Genomic DNA, 15,853 nt, shown 5'->3' on the forward strand with positions numbered 1-15,853 from the left:
ATTTATTTAAAAGACCAGAGCCAGCCCTGTGGCTTAGCAGTTAAGTGTGCGCGCTCCGCTACTGGCAGCCCTGGTTCGGATCCCGGGCGCGCACCGATGCATCGCTTCTCCCGCCATGCTGAGGCCACATCCCACATACAGCAACTAGAAGGATGTTCAACTATGACGTACAACTATCTACTGGGGCTTTGGGGAAAAAAAAAAGGAGGAGGATTGGCAGTAGATGTTAGTTCAGAGCTGGTCTTCCTCAGCAAAAAGAGGAGGATTAGCATGGATGTTAGCTCAGGGCTGATCTTCCTCACAAAACAAAAATAAATAAATAAAAAAATAAAAGACCAGCCTTTCTCCCACTGTACTGTATTGTCAACTTTGTGATAAATCAGGTGATCAAATACATATGGGTTTGTTTCCAGACTCTTTATTCTACTCCATTGGTCTAGTTGTCTATTCTTGTGCCAGTGACATACTGTCTTAAACACCCAATCTTAGATAGATCTGATATCTGGTAGTGTAAATACTCCAGCTTTGTTCTTCAAGATTATCTTGGCTATTCCAGTTTTCCCCTGAATTTCTTTGTTGATATTGTTGTTTTAATAATGGCTTTTTTGCTGTTAGCGCCTTTGAGTGGATTCTGACTCCTAGCGACCCCACGTACTGCACAACAGAACACTGCTCCATCATTTTGCATTATCCTCTCACTCCTGGCACTATATCCAACAATGCTGCTATTCATAGAGTTTTCATGGCCGATTTTTTTGGAAGTGGGTGGCCAGGGCCTTTTTCCTATCTGTCTAGTCTGGAAGCTCTGCTGAAACCTGTCCATCATGGGTGATCCTGCTATTATTTGAAATACTAGTGGCATAGCTTTCAGCATCACAGCAACACACAAGCACTACAGTATGACAATTAAGAGATGGGTGGTGGTTTCCCTGACCTGGAAACGAATCCAGGCCGAGGTGGTGAGAGGATGGACTCTTAACAGCTAGACCATCAGGGATGGTAAATAACAGCTTTATGAAAAGACAATTCACATATCATACAATTCATCCATTTAAAGTGTAAAATTCAATGGTTTTAATAAATTCACAGAGATATGCAATTATCATCACTGTCAATTTTAAGACATTTTCATCACCTCATTAAGAAATCCCTACCCTTTAGCTATCATCCTACTATCCCTTGTTTACCTGCCCCCACCAAGCCCTAAGCAATGTCTAAGCTACTTTCTATCTCTATAGATTTGTCTATTCTGGACATTTCATATAAATGAAATCATACAACACATGGTCTTTTCTGACTGGCTTCTTTCACTTAGCATAATGTTTTCAGGTTCCTCCATGCTGTAGCATAGATCAACTCTTCATTCCTTTTTATGGCTAATATTCCATTGTATGGATATGCCACATTTTGTTTATTGATTCATCAGTTTATGGACATTTGGGTTGTTTCCCCTTTTCGGCTATTATGAATAATGCTGCCATAAACATTTGTGTGCAAGTTTTTGTATGGATATATGTTTTTCATTTCTCTTGAGTATATAGTTAGGAGTGGAATTGCTGGGTCATATGGTAATTATATTCAACTGTTTGAGGAACTGCCTGACTGTTTTCTAAAGTGTCTGCACTATTTTACATTCCCATGTTAATATTTTTAAAAGTTTTTTTTGTTTTTAATTGAATAGGTCATATATATAATAAAAAATTCAAACAGCACCAAAGGCTACAAAACTCCCTCTATATATTGCAAACAGTGGCTGACACCCTGCTCTGGACCACCAGAAGCACATGCTTCCTTTGTTCTGCACACCTAATGCCTTTAAGACTGAATACTGTAGGAAGGGCAAAGGAGAAGAGGACTGAATGTGCATTTTTGAATAGGTATCGTCCCTCTTTTATTAAACTCTTTAGTCATATCTTCTTCGAGTTTTATAGAACTGGAATAATTGGTTGAAAGGTTTTTTTTAAGGCTTTAAAAAATATTACCAATCTGCTCTGAAGAAAGGTTGCCCCAATTTACAGTCTCATCAGCACTGAGTCCCATCTCCTTGTACCCTCGTTAGTAGAGTAGCAGTGTATATTACCATTTTATACATATTTGCCAGTTTGTTAGGCGCAAGGAGTCTCTTCACAAATTTTCTATTCCCCCACGCTGCCTATCCGCTAGAAACGAGAAACGGTCCTTTTCCTTATTCATTTTATTATTTCATCTCCGTCAACGTGACTCCGCCGGAGAGGCTAGCTTCGGGAACCAGCACGCGCGACCTCCTTTCCCGGTGGGTCCACCGGGTGGCTCCGGTCACCAGAGGGCGCTGTGGACCCAGCGCCGGACCCCGCCCCCAGGACGGCGCGCCGCGCCCCCGTGACGTACTTCCGCGTTATCCGCCGCCGAGGCGTGCTCCCATTGGCTGTCGGCGAGGCAATGGGGGGGGCGGTGCCGAGTGGGTGTGTGGAAAACGCCGCAGCCCGGTAGGGGGCGAGGCTTCCCCTTTGCCCGCCCCTCCCCCGCCCTCACCCCTCCCCCGCCCTCCAGTCCCGCCCTGGGACGGCTGCGCGGAGCGGTGGGAGCGCGGCGACGGCGGCGCTTTCCCGGGCGGTAGCTGGAGTGGGGCTCTGGTCCGCGCGGCGGGGCCGCTCGAGCCCGGGGCACCGATTGACTGAGGGAGGGAGGGAATCCCGGCCGCTTCCGGGCACTCGGCGCCGACGGGACCGCGAGGGGCGCGCCCACCGAAGGCAGCCCCGGGCCCGCGGCCCCGACTTGGCCCGCGCGGCGGGCGCGGGGCAGCTTAGAGGGAGGAAGCAAGAGGGGCCGCCCTCCCCTCGGAGTTGGAAGCGCCTTCCCCGGGTCCAAAATGCCCAAGAAGAAGCCGACGCCCATCCAGCTGAACCCGGCGCCCGACGGCTCGGCCGTTAACGGGACCAGCTCGGCGGAGTAAGTCTGGGTGGGCGGCGAGCTCCGGGGCCGGGCTGGGGAGGCCGCGCCGGGCGCGGGAGCCGGGCCGGGTGTGCGCGCGGGCTCCGCTCGGGTTGGTCACGTAGGTCGCGGGCGGGCGAGGAACTCCCGGCCGCCGAGGTATCGGTGACTAAGCACTGATTATGCTCCTGACTCAGACCGGTCAGTGGACTCGACGAGTCTCGATCTTTCCTCCCCTTTCCCGACCTTTTCAGTCATTCCTGGCCACTCCCTATCTCCCCTCAAAATAAAAACTGGTTCATCCCCCGCCCCTCCCCAGCTGTTTCCCGGCTCCTCTGGGATTCTGGCCTGACCGGGGAGAAGGGAACAAAGGTCTTGGAAAAAATTAAGATCACGTCTGCGTCTTTGAGACCGGCTCAGGGTGTGGAGTGTGGAGTTGAGACTGGCGAGCCGCATCCTCACCTGGCTGCCCGACACCTGTGGGCGGGCAGTGCCTCCTTGCGGCCGCTGCCCGCCCAGCGGGGGCGTGTGTAGGCCGACTTCCCCGGGGTTTTCCATTGCCGACTTTGGGGGCTCCCGGTCCTTGGCCTTCTTCCTGGAAACTGTCTTGACTCGGAGGAAGCGGCTTTCCCCCTTTTTTTTTTATAATTTTATTTATTTATTTTTTTTCCACCAAAGCCCCAGTAGATAGTTGTATGTCATAGCTGCGTATCCTTCTAGTTGCTGTATGTGTGACATGGCCTCGACATGGCCTCAGCATGGCCCGAGAAGCGGTGCCGTGGGTGCGCACCCCGGATCCGAACGCCTGCTGCCAGCAGCGGAATGCCTGCGCTCAACCGCTATGCCATAGGCTGGCCCTAGCCTTCCCTTTCTTGATCTGACTCTTCATTCATTCATTCAGCAAACCACTCCTCACCCATGACTCCCCTGACTTTCCTTAGTTGGCTGTGAGCCCTAAAAACTCCTGGCCTGAGACAAGAACACCATGGCCGTGGAAACCACATGCAAGTTGCTCCATCTCTGCAGCTTCCAGTGTTGCTAACAGTCCAGCACTTTATTTAAACAATCAGATAACGATGAGGCTGTTTCATGGGTGTTTCTGAGCTCCCACAACTCTTTTGTGTCCTGGGTAAGGGACAAGACTGTGTGAGGGAGAGAGACCCAGCTAGCTGGAGAAATAACCAGAAAAGATTTGGTTCTTAATCTTTTATCTGCACACTGGAGACTTTAGGAAGCCAGCTGATGAAATGAATAGAGTGGGTCTGGACCTTCTCCCCTTTGGTGATTTCTGTAACCTTCCTTTCTCTCTAGATTTTAATAGCCCGGTGACCTTTGACTTGGTGACTCTGTCCATGCCTGTAATGATCACAAGGCTGGTGGTGGACCTGTGGTGTGAGCTCAACCAGGTTCCTCAGACCTGCTCCCAACAAACCCCTTTCAGTACTGTCGTGTCTATTTTGCATAATATTGACTTATACAGGTCAGTAGATTGCTTTGCAAACATTCAGTTTTAGTGTACAGAATTTTATCCCCTTAAACAAGACCGAAAGCCTTCCAGTGCAGGGCAGGACAGGACAAGTTTTGACCACAGTGGATTCTAGCTGAATGTTGTGGCCTGATCATCCTGCTCCTATTTGATTTGGAGGAAGGTACTGAGTAGAAGTACCTGTTGTCATTCTGTTATTAATTGTGATGCCACAGCTGTATGCTTGCAAAGGAGGGGAAATTTCCCGTAAAGAAAGCAATGTTGGGAGGAAGAGAAGAAACTACCCTGCAGTTGGCAGAAAAATTTGGGTGGGACTGGGAGATTCTAATCAGTGGTTAAGAGGTTGGACTCTGGAGTCAGGCTAAGTTTGAAGTGTGGCTCTGTTACTTTTGGTTTTGTGATCTGGGACAAGTCTCTTGATCTGTCTAAGGCTTAGGTTCAGTTTTTTCATCTGCGAAAATGGGGCTAATGATAGAACCTACTTACAGTAGTTGTGAAGATTAAATGAGTGAGTACATAGTAAACCTTCCATAAATGTTAGCTGCTGGTATCTTAGGTACTGGGTAAATGTTGATAAGGCTGAAGGAAACTGGAAGGTAATTTCCGTTGGTGGTGGTAGATTTGTGTGTTAAGGTGCCTTTGCTTCTGGATAAACGACTCTCCCTCGCTTAGTTTTCTGTGCCATCTGCATCTACCTCCGTGACTCATTGCTGTGTTACAATAGGAGGCATCTTTGTGTAGGCTGCCTGAGACAAACAGGGACTGTTCCCCTACATTATCTGGCACTAATGGGGGGCAAGCTATACACATCTTCATTTTTCACCTTTGTGTTTCTCAAGCAAAGCTGCTGTTCTCATGATTTCTGTGATTAGACCATGGCACAATTCTGAATGTTATCATACAATGTAAACTAAAGAAGAAAAAAAATCCATTGACAGTAAAGAACTCGGTACTAAATTGGCAAGGTTGCTTCTCCTCTGAGGCTCCCTGGCATCTTGGGATTTACCTCTGCCGTAGCACGTACTCCATTCAGACGGAGCTGGGTTATATGGGACCTGAAGTTTATGCAAGTTCTGGGGTCCTTGGAGAACAAGAATGCAAAAATACTTCTTTTGCAAGTTTTGCAAAAATGTATGAGCATATTGCAAGGGTGCGAAGTGTTAGAATGTAATAAATTGGAAATAAGATCATATCATTCCCCCACTTAAAATGTTTTCATGGTTCCATTGCAGTTAGAATAAAATCCAAGCTCCTTATATTGGGCTGTGAGACTGAGTAATCTGCCTGTTGTGGCCCCCACCCCCATCTCTTTCACCACATTTCCTGCTGCTCCTTTCTCCCACCACACTGGTCCTCTTTCACTTCCTCCATGGGATGGTCCATACTCCTTCCAGGCTCTTGCACATGCTGTTCCCTTTGCCTGGAATGAATCATCGTTTCCTCTTCCCAAGCTAGGAAGGAAGCAATCTTCCCTCCTCTTAAATGTCATTTCCTTAGAGATGCTCACAGACCACCTAATCTAAAGTAGGTCCCTCTTTTTCATGTCATCTGATTTTTTAATGACACTCATTCACTGTCTATAGTTTTTTACTAGGGTATTTTAAATATCTGTCTCTTCTGTATACCATGAACTATAAGCATAGGGCTACCTTTTTTTGATTCATTGCTCTGTAAGTAGTACCAAGAATACAGTATCTGGCACACAAGTGCACAAATGTTTGTTGAGTGAATCAGTGAGTGAATGCAATTTCTAATATTTGCACAATGTGTTTAACAAACCTTTTTATACCTTTTCATTTTTCTTTAATTTTCCCCTTTACTCTCATTCCCTTCTCCCCATTTCCTTTTCTTTCACAGGCACCCAGTCACCCACTCTAGGGTATTTAATATACAGTCTTATAATTCCACCCATTTGTTGGGTATATGTGTACCTTTGGGAGGTGGATAGTATTGTTTTGTGTGTTTCTGTGCTTAGAGTGCTCAATGTTATTGTGCTCTTATTCAGCCTTAAAAAAGAAGGAGATCTGCCATTTGCAACAACATGGATGGACCTGGAGGACATTATGCTAAGTAAAATAAGCCAGACACAGAAAGAAAAGTACTGCATGATCTCACTTACATGTGGAATCTAAAAAAGTGAATACATAGAAGCAGAGAGTAGATAGGTGGTGACCAGAGGGTGGGGAGGTGGGGTAAAGGGGGAGATGCTAGTCAAAGGTACAGAGCTGCAGTTATGTAGGATGAATAAGTCTAGAGATCTAATGTACAGCAAGATGATGATAGTTAACAATACTATACTGAATACTGGAATTTCGCTAAGATAGATTTCAAGTGCTCTCATCACACACACAAAAAATAGTAACTATTTGAGGAGATGGAGATGTTAATTTAATTAGCTTGACTAAATAAATTTGTAGTAATCACTTCATCATGTATATGTATATCAGGTCATTATGTTGTACACCTTAAATACATTCAGTTTTTATTAAAAATGCGATTGTGCTATAAATCTGCATCAGTTGGGATAGACTAGGTTATGTTGAGGTAATGAACAACCGCTATATCTCAGTAGTTTAACACACTTGCAGGTCAGTGGGAGGCTCTGTGGATTGGATTCCATCAGAAATCCCGGCTGATGGAGGCACACATGTCACTTTTGCCCCCATTTCGTTGGCCAAAGCAAATCACATGGCCATGCTGACCCTCAGAGGGAGGCCTTCTTGGAAGGAGGAGAACCAGGAATCTTTGAACAGAAGCAATGACCACTCCAAACTTATTTCAGTTTATCTTTTTTTTTTTTTAACTAAATACCATGTTTCTGAGCTCTATTCATATGCTATATGTGTATCTAGTTCATTATTTCTCTTGGTTGCAGAGCAGTCAGTCACGTGCTTATACCACATTTCACTTATTCTTCCCTTAGAATTAGACAACTCTTGTTTCTGACCCTTTGCTGCCCCAGTGCAGCCGTGACCATTCTTGTACACGGCTCCCTTGGGACCCTTGTGCGAGTTCCCTGTGGAATGTACTCAGAAGTGGGATTGCTGGCTCTTAGGTACCTTGCCTCCTTCCAAGATGAGGCACATACTTAATCTCATTCTTTGTTTTTTAAAGAACACTTTTTTTTTTGTGAGGAAGATTAGCCCTGAGCGAACATCCGATGCCAATCATCCTCTTTTTGCGGAGGAAGATTGGCGCTGGGCTAACATTTGTGCCCATCTTCCTCCACTTTATATGGGATGCCGCCACAGCATGGCCTGACAAGCGGTGCGTCGGTGCGTGCCCAGGATCCAAACCTGCGAACCCCTGGCCGCCACAGCGGAGCACGTGCACTTAACCACTACGCCACCAGGCCAGCCCCTAAAGAACACTTTTAATCTCCATGAGGAGAAGCCTGAGCCCTGAGTAGAAATCACAGTAGCAATGCAAGTACTTCCTAAGACCTCACTTTTTCTTTGACCTTAGGCAAGTCCTTTGTACTTTCTGACTTTTAGTTTCCTTGTCGGTAAAATGGAGATGATAATGGTTTACAAAATCTTTACCTTAATGGCCTACAAGGCCCTGCCTGATCCAGTCCTTTGTTTTCTTGCACTGTCCCCTTCATTCATACACTCCAGCCACACCGCTCTCTGTGCTGTTCCTCAGTAGGTTGGGCACTTTTCCCATCTCAGAGCTTTTCCATTGCCATTCCCTCTGCCTGCACTGCTCTTCCAAATACCCACATGACTTGCTTCCTCACTTCCTTCAGACCTCTGCTCAAATGTCTCCTCACAGAGGCCATCCTAGATCACTCTAATACAGCACTCCCTGTCATTCTCTACCCTTTGTTGTCCCCTGTTTTTCTTCATAGCCCTTACCACTAACTAAGGTTGCATTGTGTATAAGTATTTATCTGCCCCTCCCCCTGCCCCCACTAAAGTGTAAGTTTCATGAGGGTGGGCTTTGGCTTTGTTTCTTGCTCAGTGCGTGGAACAGTATCTGGTTCATAGTAGGTACTCAGTAGATATCTGTTGATTAAGTGATTGAATCCTTCCTACCTTGAAGGAGTATTATCAAGATTAAACAAGATAACACATATAAAAGTGTTTTGAAGGCCATAAGGTGCTGAATAGACAGGAGGGTGCATTGCTTGGCCGTGGTGGCATCCACAGATTTCGGATTTTGAACTGTTTCACTGTAACCCTGAAACACTCAGCTTTACTTAATTATTGCATTTAGAGTGTAGTTCATAGCATTAACAGTTGTGCCAAGTTTGTGCGGGACACACATCTGTTAAGAGTGTGAAGGCCCTTAAGGAAGGAGTCAGAAACGTTGAGACAGGTTGATGTGCTTTTTGGGGGTCTCTTATGGCCTTTTCTGGAATGTGCACCATGATAACTAGGAGCTTTTGAAGTGGTTTTAACTGATTTGGTAGTTTTGAATTTGGATGTGCCTACTGATTTGTTGCTGCAATAACTAATACTGGTATTGTCTTTTGAGAACAGCTTCAGATGAGAAGTAAGGCCAACTGAAGCTTGTGTCCTTCGGAAGAACATCTCTGCTGTTGTTGCAGCAGATACAGAAATGGCAAAAAGATTCATAAAGATCACTTAGCCTGTGGCAAGAAGATGTGTGGGGCTCTTGTTTGAACATAAACGCTTACAAAATTCTAGTTTCACTTACTTATGCATCTTTGAAAGAAAGGGAGAGGATACTTTAGTCGAGTAGCTCCTGGCCCTGCCTTACCCATCTAGTTTGATTTTTCTCTCTCCCAGTTCACCTGCTGTCCACACTGACTGATCCCTTTACTCTCCTCCCTTGTGCCAGCATACTGCTTCTTACCTCTGTCTGGTCTTGGTTTCATGGTTTCCTTTGTCTGGAATGCCCTCCTCCACTTTCCTGCATGATTTTATTTTTGTTTTGTATTTGCTGCCACACTTCAGCTTCTCTCAGGGCAGGGACCATGACTGTCTTGTGCACTAATACTTCCCCAGCATCTAGCACAGTGCTGGGAACGTATGAATGCTACCCATCTTTTTTTTTTTTTTTTTTGTGAGGAAGATTAGCCCTGAGCTAACATCCATGCCAATCCTCCTCTTTTTGCTGAGGAAGACCGGCCCTGAGCTAACATCTATTGCCAATCATCCTCCTTTTTTTCTCTTTTTCTCCCCAAAGCCCCAGTAGATAGTTGTATGTCATAGTTGCACATCCTTCTAGTTGCTGTATGTGGGACGCTGCCTCAGTATGGCCGGACAAGCGGTGCATCTATGTGTGCCCGGATCTGAACCTGGGCCGCCAGTAGTGGAGCACGCACACTCAACTGCTAAGCCATGGGGCTGGCCCCGCTACTCATCTTTTAAGACCTAGCATAATGCTCATCTCCCATGTAGCATTTTCTGATAACTCCATCCTGTTCCACGACCTGGGTTTGAGCCTTAGTTATACCACTTCTTAATTGTTGACTTTGGGCATGTCATTTAACTTCACTGAGCCTCGGTTTTCCTTATTAGTAAAGTAAGGATGATAAAACAAACCTATGAGGGAAGGAGGGCAGGTGAGCATCATCCGAAATAATATATATGAAAGCACCTTATGATTACTGGAATGGTATCCAAATGGGAAGTGTTGTTAATGATGCCAGCTTTGATTTCTTCCTTCTCAGAAAGCTATTATCTTTTGTTCTTAATGCCAAATCGCAAATGTTGATAAATCATGTTTTATATGCTGCCCATCTTTTAAAATCTAACCCAAACCTGCATCTAATCAAGCCTTGAGACCTAACTTCCTGTTTACAGCAAGTACAGGGACAGAAGAACAAGTTAAGTGACACCAGGAGGAAACAGACAAATCCAGGATGTGGAACATTGTCTAAGACAACTGACTCAGTCTCTTAAAAAAAGTCAGTGTCCCAGGGGAAAAGGGGGGTGGGGGAGTGGTGCTGTTCTAGAATAAGAGACTAAGGAGACATGCCAACTAAATGTAGTCCATGAACCTTGATTGGGTACTGAATCAAAAAATGAAATAACTATAAAATGCATTCTTGGGACAATTAGGCAAATTTGAATAGAGAGTTATTATTTTTTAGAGGTAATAGTGGTATTATGATTATCATGTGTGATGCATGAAACTTTGAAATGGTTCAGGGAAAAAATACACATACGCACAGTGGATAAAGCAAGTGGGGCGAAGTGTTCACAATTGTTTAGTTGGTTAGTTTATGAGTTTTGCTGTTTTATTCTTTCCATTTTCTGTATGTTTGGAAAAATTCATAATAAAATTTTTAAAAGTACCCAAAGAACAAAATTCATTCCAAGTTTTATGCCCTTTTTAATGTTAACTCACATTTTCTCTCTCCCCTTTTATACTTCTGGTCTATGTTGTATATTTAATGTATCACATTAAATGCTATATCATTTTTTTTTTTAAAGATTTTATTTATTTATTTTTTTCCCCTTAAAGTCCCAGTAGATAGTTGTATGTCATAGCTGCACATCCTTCTAGTTGCTGTATGTGGGACGCAGCCTCAGCATGGCCGGAGAAGCAGTGCGTCCGTGCGCGCCCGGGATCCGAACCCGGGCCACCAGCAGCGGTGCGCGCGCACCCAACCGCTAAGCCATGGGGCCGGCCCTGCTATATCATTTTTAAATCATAATGCTTTCTTATTTATTAAATGTTCCTTTTGTGTCTTTTTTTTTTTCCCTTAACTTGATTATTAGGGACCATATCTTTTTGGACCTCTGGGTCTGCAACACTGTTGATAAAATAAATCACTTTTGATAGATTGGACAAAAGCAAAATAATGTTTAAACAAAGCAACAAAAAAACTCCTTGCTAGCTTTCCTCTATATGCATTGGTAGTTATTTCCACCACATCCACAGGAAGCCCAGGTCAAGCAATGGTGAATCTTTCTAACATGTTGAGGAAACAAACCCAGAGAACCCACAGGCTGGGCAGAAGATGATGTGAGCTTGAGAAGAAAGCTACGAGTCCCGGTTTTGTTTCTGTTGTTCCCTTCAAGAAGCTACCAGTTTTGAAAAATCATCCTGGTCTCTTACTGCCACTTGATTGTGTTTTTACTGCATGTACTCTGTCCTCTTCTGTTGCCTGAAAGCCCATGAGAGCTATTTAGGGGCTCACATACCTGTTTGCTAAGTTAACACCTTCCAGGATGAATGGCGTTTTGTTTTAAAATAGCAGGTGTTCTCTAAATCCTGGTGCAGGGCCGACTGCTAAAAATGCTGATCGTGCCTCCGATTTCTCAGTGTAGCTCTCAGGGGCATCTTCTTTTGATGTCAGCTAGGGAGTCAAATTAATAAGAAGTTACACGAGGGTTGAAGAAAAAGTGGACAAGGGTAGAGTGACCTCTTTTGCCCCCACGCCTTCTTTGAATATTTACTGGTATAAGCACAACTTATTAAAAATTTAAATGTATAAACATCTTTTAAAGAAAGAACCTACAGACATTAAATTTTCCAGTTTAACTTGTGGTTATTCCATTATATAGACATTTAGATGGTTGTGATCGGTTGATGAATCTTTTTTCCCCCCCGTTATACACACAGACAATCCTCATGCTTGTCATTTATTTTTGGCTGAAGAGTAGAATTTGATAGGATATGGCTTCACAAATGACACTTGGATTATTTAGGTGGCTTCCAGATTTTTATTATTTATTGATTCTCTTGTAAATGTTTTTGAACCAATTTTTTTGTTCTGCTTTTAGATTAATTCATACACCGAATCAGAGGCAATGAACCATGTTACTGCTGTTGTTACATATTAACAGAATATGTTCCAAAAAAAGATAGAACCAATTTACAATGTATATTTCAACTGTTTCCTCAAGTTTCAGGAAGGTTTTTTTGTTTTTTTTTAAGTTTAGTGATTTTTGATAGTTTAATAGGTGGTACAAGGACTCCTTTAAAGGTCAGTCTGCTTTGCTTTGTTAACCAGGCTGTATTTTTGAAATGGGATTATTTTCTGTATTTCATCAGTTCAGTTTGAACTAATATTGAATGCTTACTGAATGTAATTCACATGCTGGAAGCTGTAGGTAGGTGAGTAAGATTCTTTGCCTCCAAGGATCTTAAAATCTCATCTAGGAGGGGAGGGAGAAGTTGCAGGGGTACAAGAAGGAAACAGATGACCTTGGGTAAGAAAAGTGCCCCAAGAGAAGAGGTACAAAGATGGTGCTGTTGGAGCTCATTGAGAGGAGGAAGAACACACATCCAGTGGGGGGAGATCTGCAGAGCCTTCACCGAAGAGATGACATTTGAGCTGGGTCTTGAAGGATGGCAAGGATTTCCATGAGAATGGAGGCGGGGCGTGGCAGGAAGAGAGCTTGGGATGAGCAACTTCACATAAGTGGGAAAGCTTGGGATGTGTAGAGGAGCCGACAAGTAGTTTAGTGTGCTGGGCGCATCAGTGCAGGTCGCAGGAGATGAAGCCAGAGAGGTAGGTGGGATAGTTCTGTGGTACCAGCTGAACATTGTGAAAAGTCACATGCAAACTTTTCTTCCCTTCTGACCAATTTTTAATAGATATGTCTAAATAGTTTTATGTGCTTTGTATTTTATTTATTTTTTGTTAGTTCATGTCTATTATTAACTCATACACAATTACTTGTCTTCTGGTTTGTTGAAGCAATAGGTCAGTGTGCTTTGTATTTTAAAGTTTTATAAGTTATGTGGTTACTACGTTGTCCCATTGTGAGGTTTTCCTTGTATGTTGTATTAAAAAATACTTGTTGTTTTTTATTGTCAAAAGTGTGTCTTTTATATGGGATAGCCTACTTCTCTTTAGTATTTAGACATTTATCATCTCTTCACAACTAGCAGGACTATGTGGCTTCATTTTCTTCTAGCCTTTTCTCCCCGTTTTGTGGTTAACTCTTTGTCCCATCTGGAATTAATTAGTTTGGTGTGAGGTATGGGTCTAAGTTAATTTTTCTCCACAGTGAGTTCTGGTATCTTCCTGGAGTTTATTTTTTTAATTAATTTATTTTTTTAAGTTCAATTTTTTTTTATTAATAATCTTGGAACAAATACATTAACAATTTCTTACTGGAGTTTATTAAATATGATTTATTTATCCATCTGTTGTATTTTCAGGTTTACCTTTATTTGGTCTTTATAATATTTTTGTCTGTTTCTAAAATTTCTTTTTAATTCAGTCTTATGTAGTTTTGATAGCCTTTTTTTTTTAATTTGGTAGGGTTAAAGAAGACTTTAAAGGTTTTCATGGTGTACCTTTCCATTTATTAATGCCTCCTTCTCTTTGCCCTGTTATGGTGTTATAGTTTCTTCTGAATAATTCTCTTGTGTCCTGAGTTAATATTTCACATTTTGGTGCTCTTGTGATTAAACATTTTTTAATTTGTATTTTCCATCTTGACTGTGGTTTGATTTGTATGAATTGTTTATATTCTGAAGCTTTGTTAAATTCACTTATATATAGTAATTTTTTAATTGAATTATATGCATTTCTACATTTACTAGTGTCATCTGCAAAACATAACTTAATTTTTTCCTCTCAACATCTTTTATATTTTATAGCTATCTCATTTTGCGTTGCTCTCAATAGCAGATCTTGTGTCTCGGGGGAACACTGTTAAGTGTAATGAGGCTTCCTAAGGACTTTCCGGGGCAGGGACTTTTCTGCTCTTTCCAAGGAGTCATGAAAATAGGAAGCAGCTGCCTAGCTTTATAGACACAGAGCCTGTTAGGGCTGGATGGGACTTTACAGATCCTCTAGCCCTGTGCCTGTGCCTTCATTTGTAAGGTAAGCAAACCAGACCTAGGAAGGGGAAGGAACTTGCTGGGAGTTCACACACCTGGAGTGGAAGGAGATGGTTGAAGTTTTATCCCAACTCAGATTTTCTTTTTTTTTTTGAGGGAGATTGGCCCTGAGCCAACATCTGTTGCCACTCTTCCTCCCTTTTTTTCCCTTTTTTCTCCCCAAAGCCCCAGTAGATAGTTGGATGTCATAGTTGTACATGCTTCTAGTCATTCTATGTGGGATGCCGCCTTAGCATGGCTTGATGAGCGGTGCGTAAGTCCGCGACCAGGATCCGGTGAACCCCAGGCCACTGTGCAAAGCGGAGCATGCGAACTTCACCGCTATGCCACCGGGCCAGCCCCATCTCAGATTTTCTTATTGTGTATATATTACATGTTTTCATTTGGTACACTTACTTGGTTTGAAAATTTTCCAAGTTTACCCAAGACTGATTTTTGGTAACTTTACCCAATGTCCTAAAAACATTTTAAGAAACCTCTTTTCAGGTAATAATCTGAAGCTCTGGAAAAGGTACTTCTCCAAATCACCACTCTCCTAGGTGTTTGAGGGAAATGGGAATAAGGAAATGGGAGGAGGAAAGGGTATTTTAGTCCAGGATCTTTCGTAGGAGGGCCTATTTTTAAGCTTCATAACGTCAGTTTTAAAAGCAGTGGTTTTCAAAATAACCACAGACAAACGTCCCTTTGAAATGCGTACCTTTCTGGCATTAACCTATTTTGAGTTTAACTGTTACCCAGAAATGTTCAGAATCTAGAATGCTCTTAAGTGCATTTACTTTTCAGACAAAGTAGAACCATTGAGTTGAGTGAATGATCCACATGGGTTCCCGATTCAGGTTAAATCTTGAAATTTGGGATGTTGTCATGAGAAGACATGACTAATTAGCCAATCATATTGTTGTTCTTACAAGTTTTGTCTGGATCCAGGTTAATTATGTTTCCTTCTTTATTGAGTTATAACTTACATATCCAGCTAGTTTTAAAAAATTAGGTCAGACCCTCGCCACATTTGAGAGTCCAGAGTCAAAATTATTTGCCCTATTTGATTTCATACCATCCTTCAGTAAATAATCCTTCAGGAATGTCCTTGTCGGGGGAGACCTCAGAAGTTAGCAAGAATTCCAAGCTAACTGTAAACCTTTTGTCTAATGGCTTACTCAAATCCAGATTGAAATCCTACCAAAATGCCAGCCTGTATTTCAGCTTCTCTCTCTCTCCCTCTCTCCTCTCTCCTCTCTCTTGAGTGTGTGGAATGGTGGGGAAACAAAAAGAGAGTAGCTTAACATTCCAGTAATGATTAGTAATAGAAAACTTATCCTGCTTATCTTAGCCATTCATTTGGGTCCACTGATATAACTTGGACAGTGGAGCCATGGAAAGGTTCCATTCACCAAAGGAAGGACCAGCGGAACATTTACATTCATTTAGATAGAGATTGCAACACTTTTGTTATTTTACTGGAACGCTCCTTTTAAAATGGTCTCCTTTGCTTTATTTTATTTTGGTAACCAGACTAATGCTGGCTTAGCCATAAATGTAGCTTGCTGCGTTTCTATTTCTGAGTAGTCTAAATCACTGAGTAATTACAAAAAACATAGTCTTAAAGCATTTCCAAATAAAAAAAACCATAAAATATTTATTAGGGCAAGTTAAGGGGTGAGTTAGTGAGGAAAGTACCAG

General features: G+C 42.9%; 2 protein-coding genes across 2 annotated transcripts in view; one reads left to right on the plus strand and one right to left on the minus strand.

The window, feature by feature from the left end:
- Positions 1 to 15,853, minus strand: part of TIPIN (TIMELESS interacting protein) — a 246,128-nt gene that overhangs the window by 31,854 nt on the left and 198,421 nt on the right. The gene's annotated exons all lie outside the window — the stretch shown is intronic.
- Positions 2,559 to 15,853, plus strand: part of MAP2K1 (mitogen-activated protein kinase kinase 1) — a 78,399-nt gene continuing 65,104 nt past the window's right edge. The window contains exon 1 of the mRNA XM_058541908.1: positions 2,559 to 2,928. Coding sequence (XP_058397891.1) covers positions 2,849 to 2,928 — 80 coding nt within the window. The 5' untranslated portion in view covers positions 2,559 to 2,848. The remainder of the gene's footprint in view (positions 2,929 to 15,853) is intronic.

The sequence above is a fragment of the Diceros bicornis genome, chromosome 5 (genome assembly GCF_020826845.1).
Source record: "Diceros bicornis minor isolate mBicDic1 chromosome 5, mDicBic1.mat.cur, whole genome shotgun sequence".
NCBI lineage: Eukaryota > Metazoa > Chordata > Mammalia > Perissodactyla > Rhinocerotidae > Diceros > Diceros bicornis.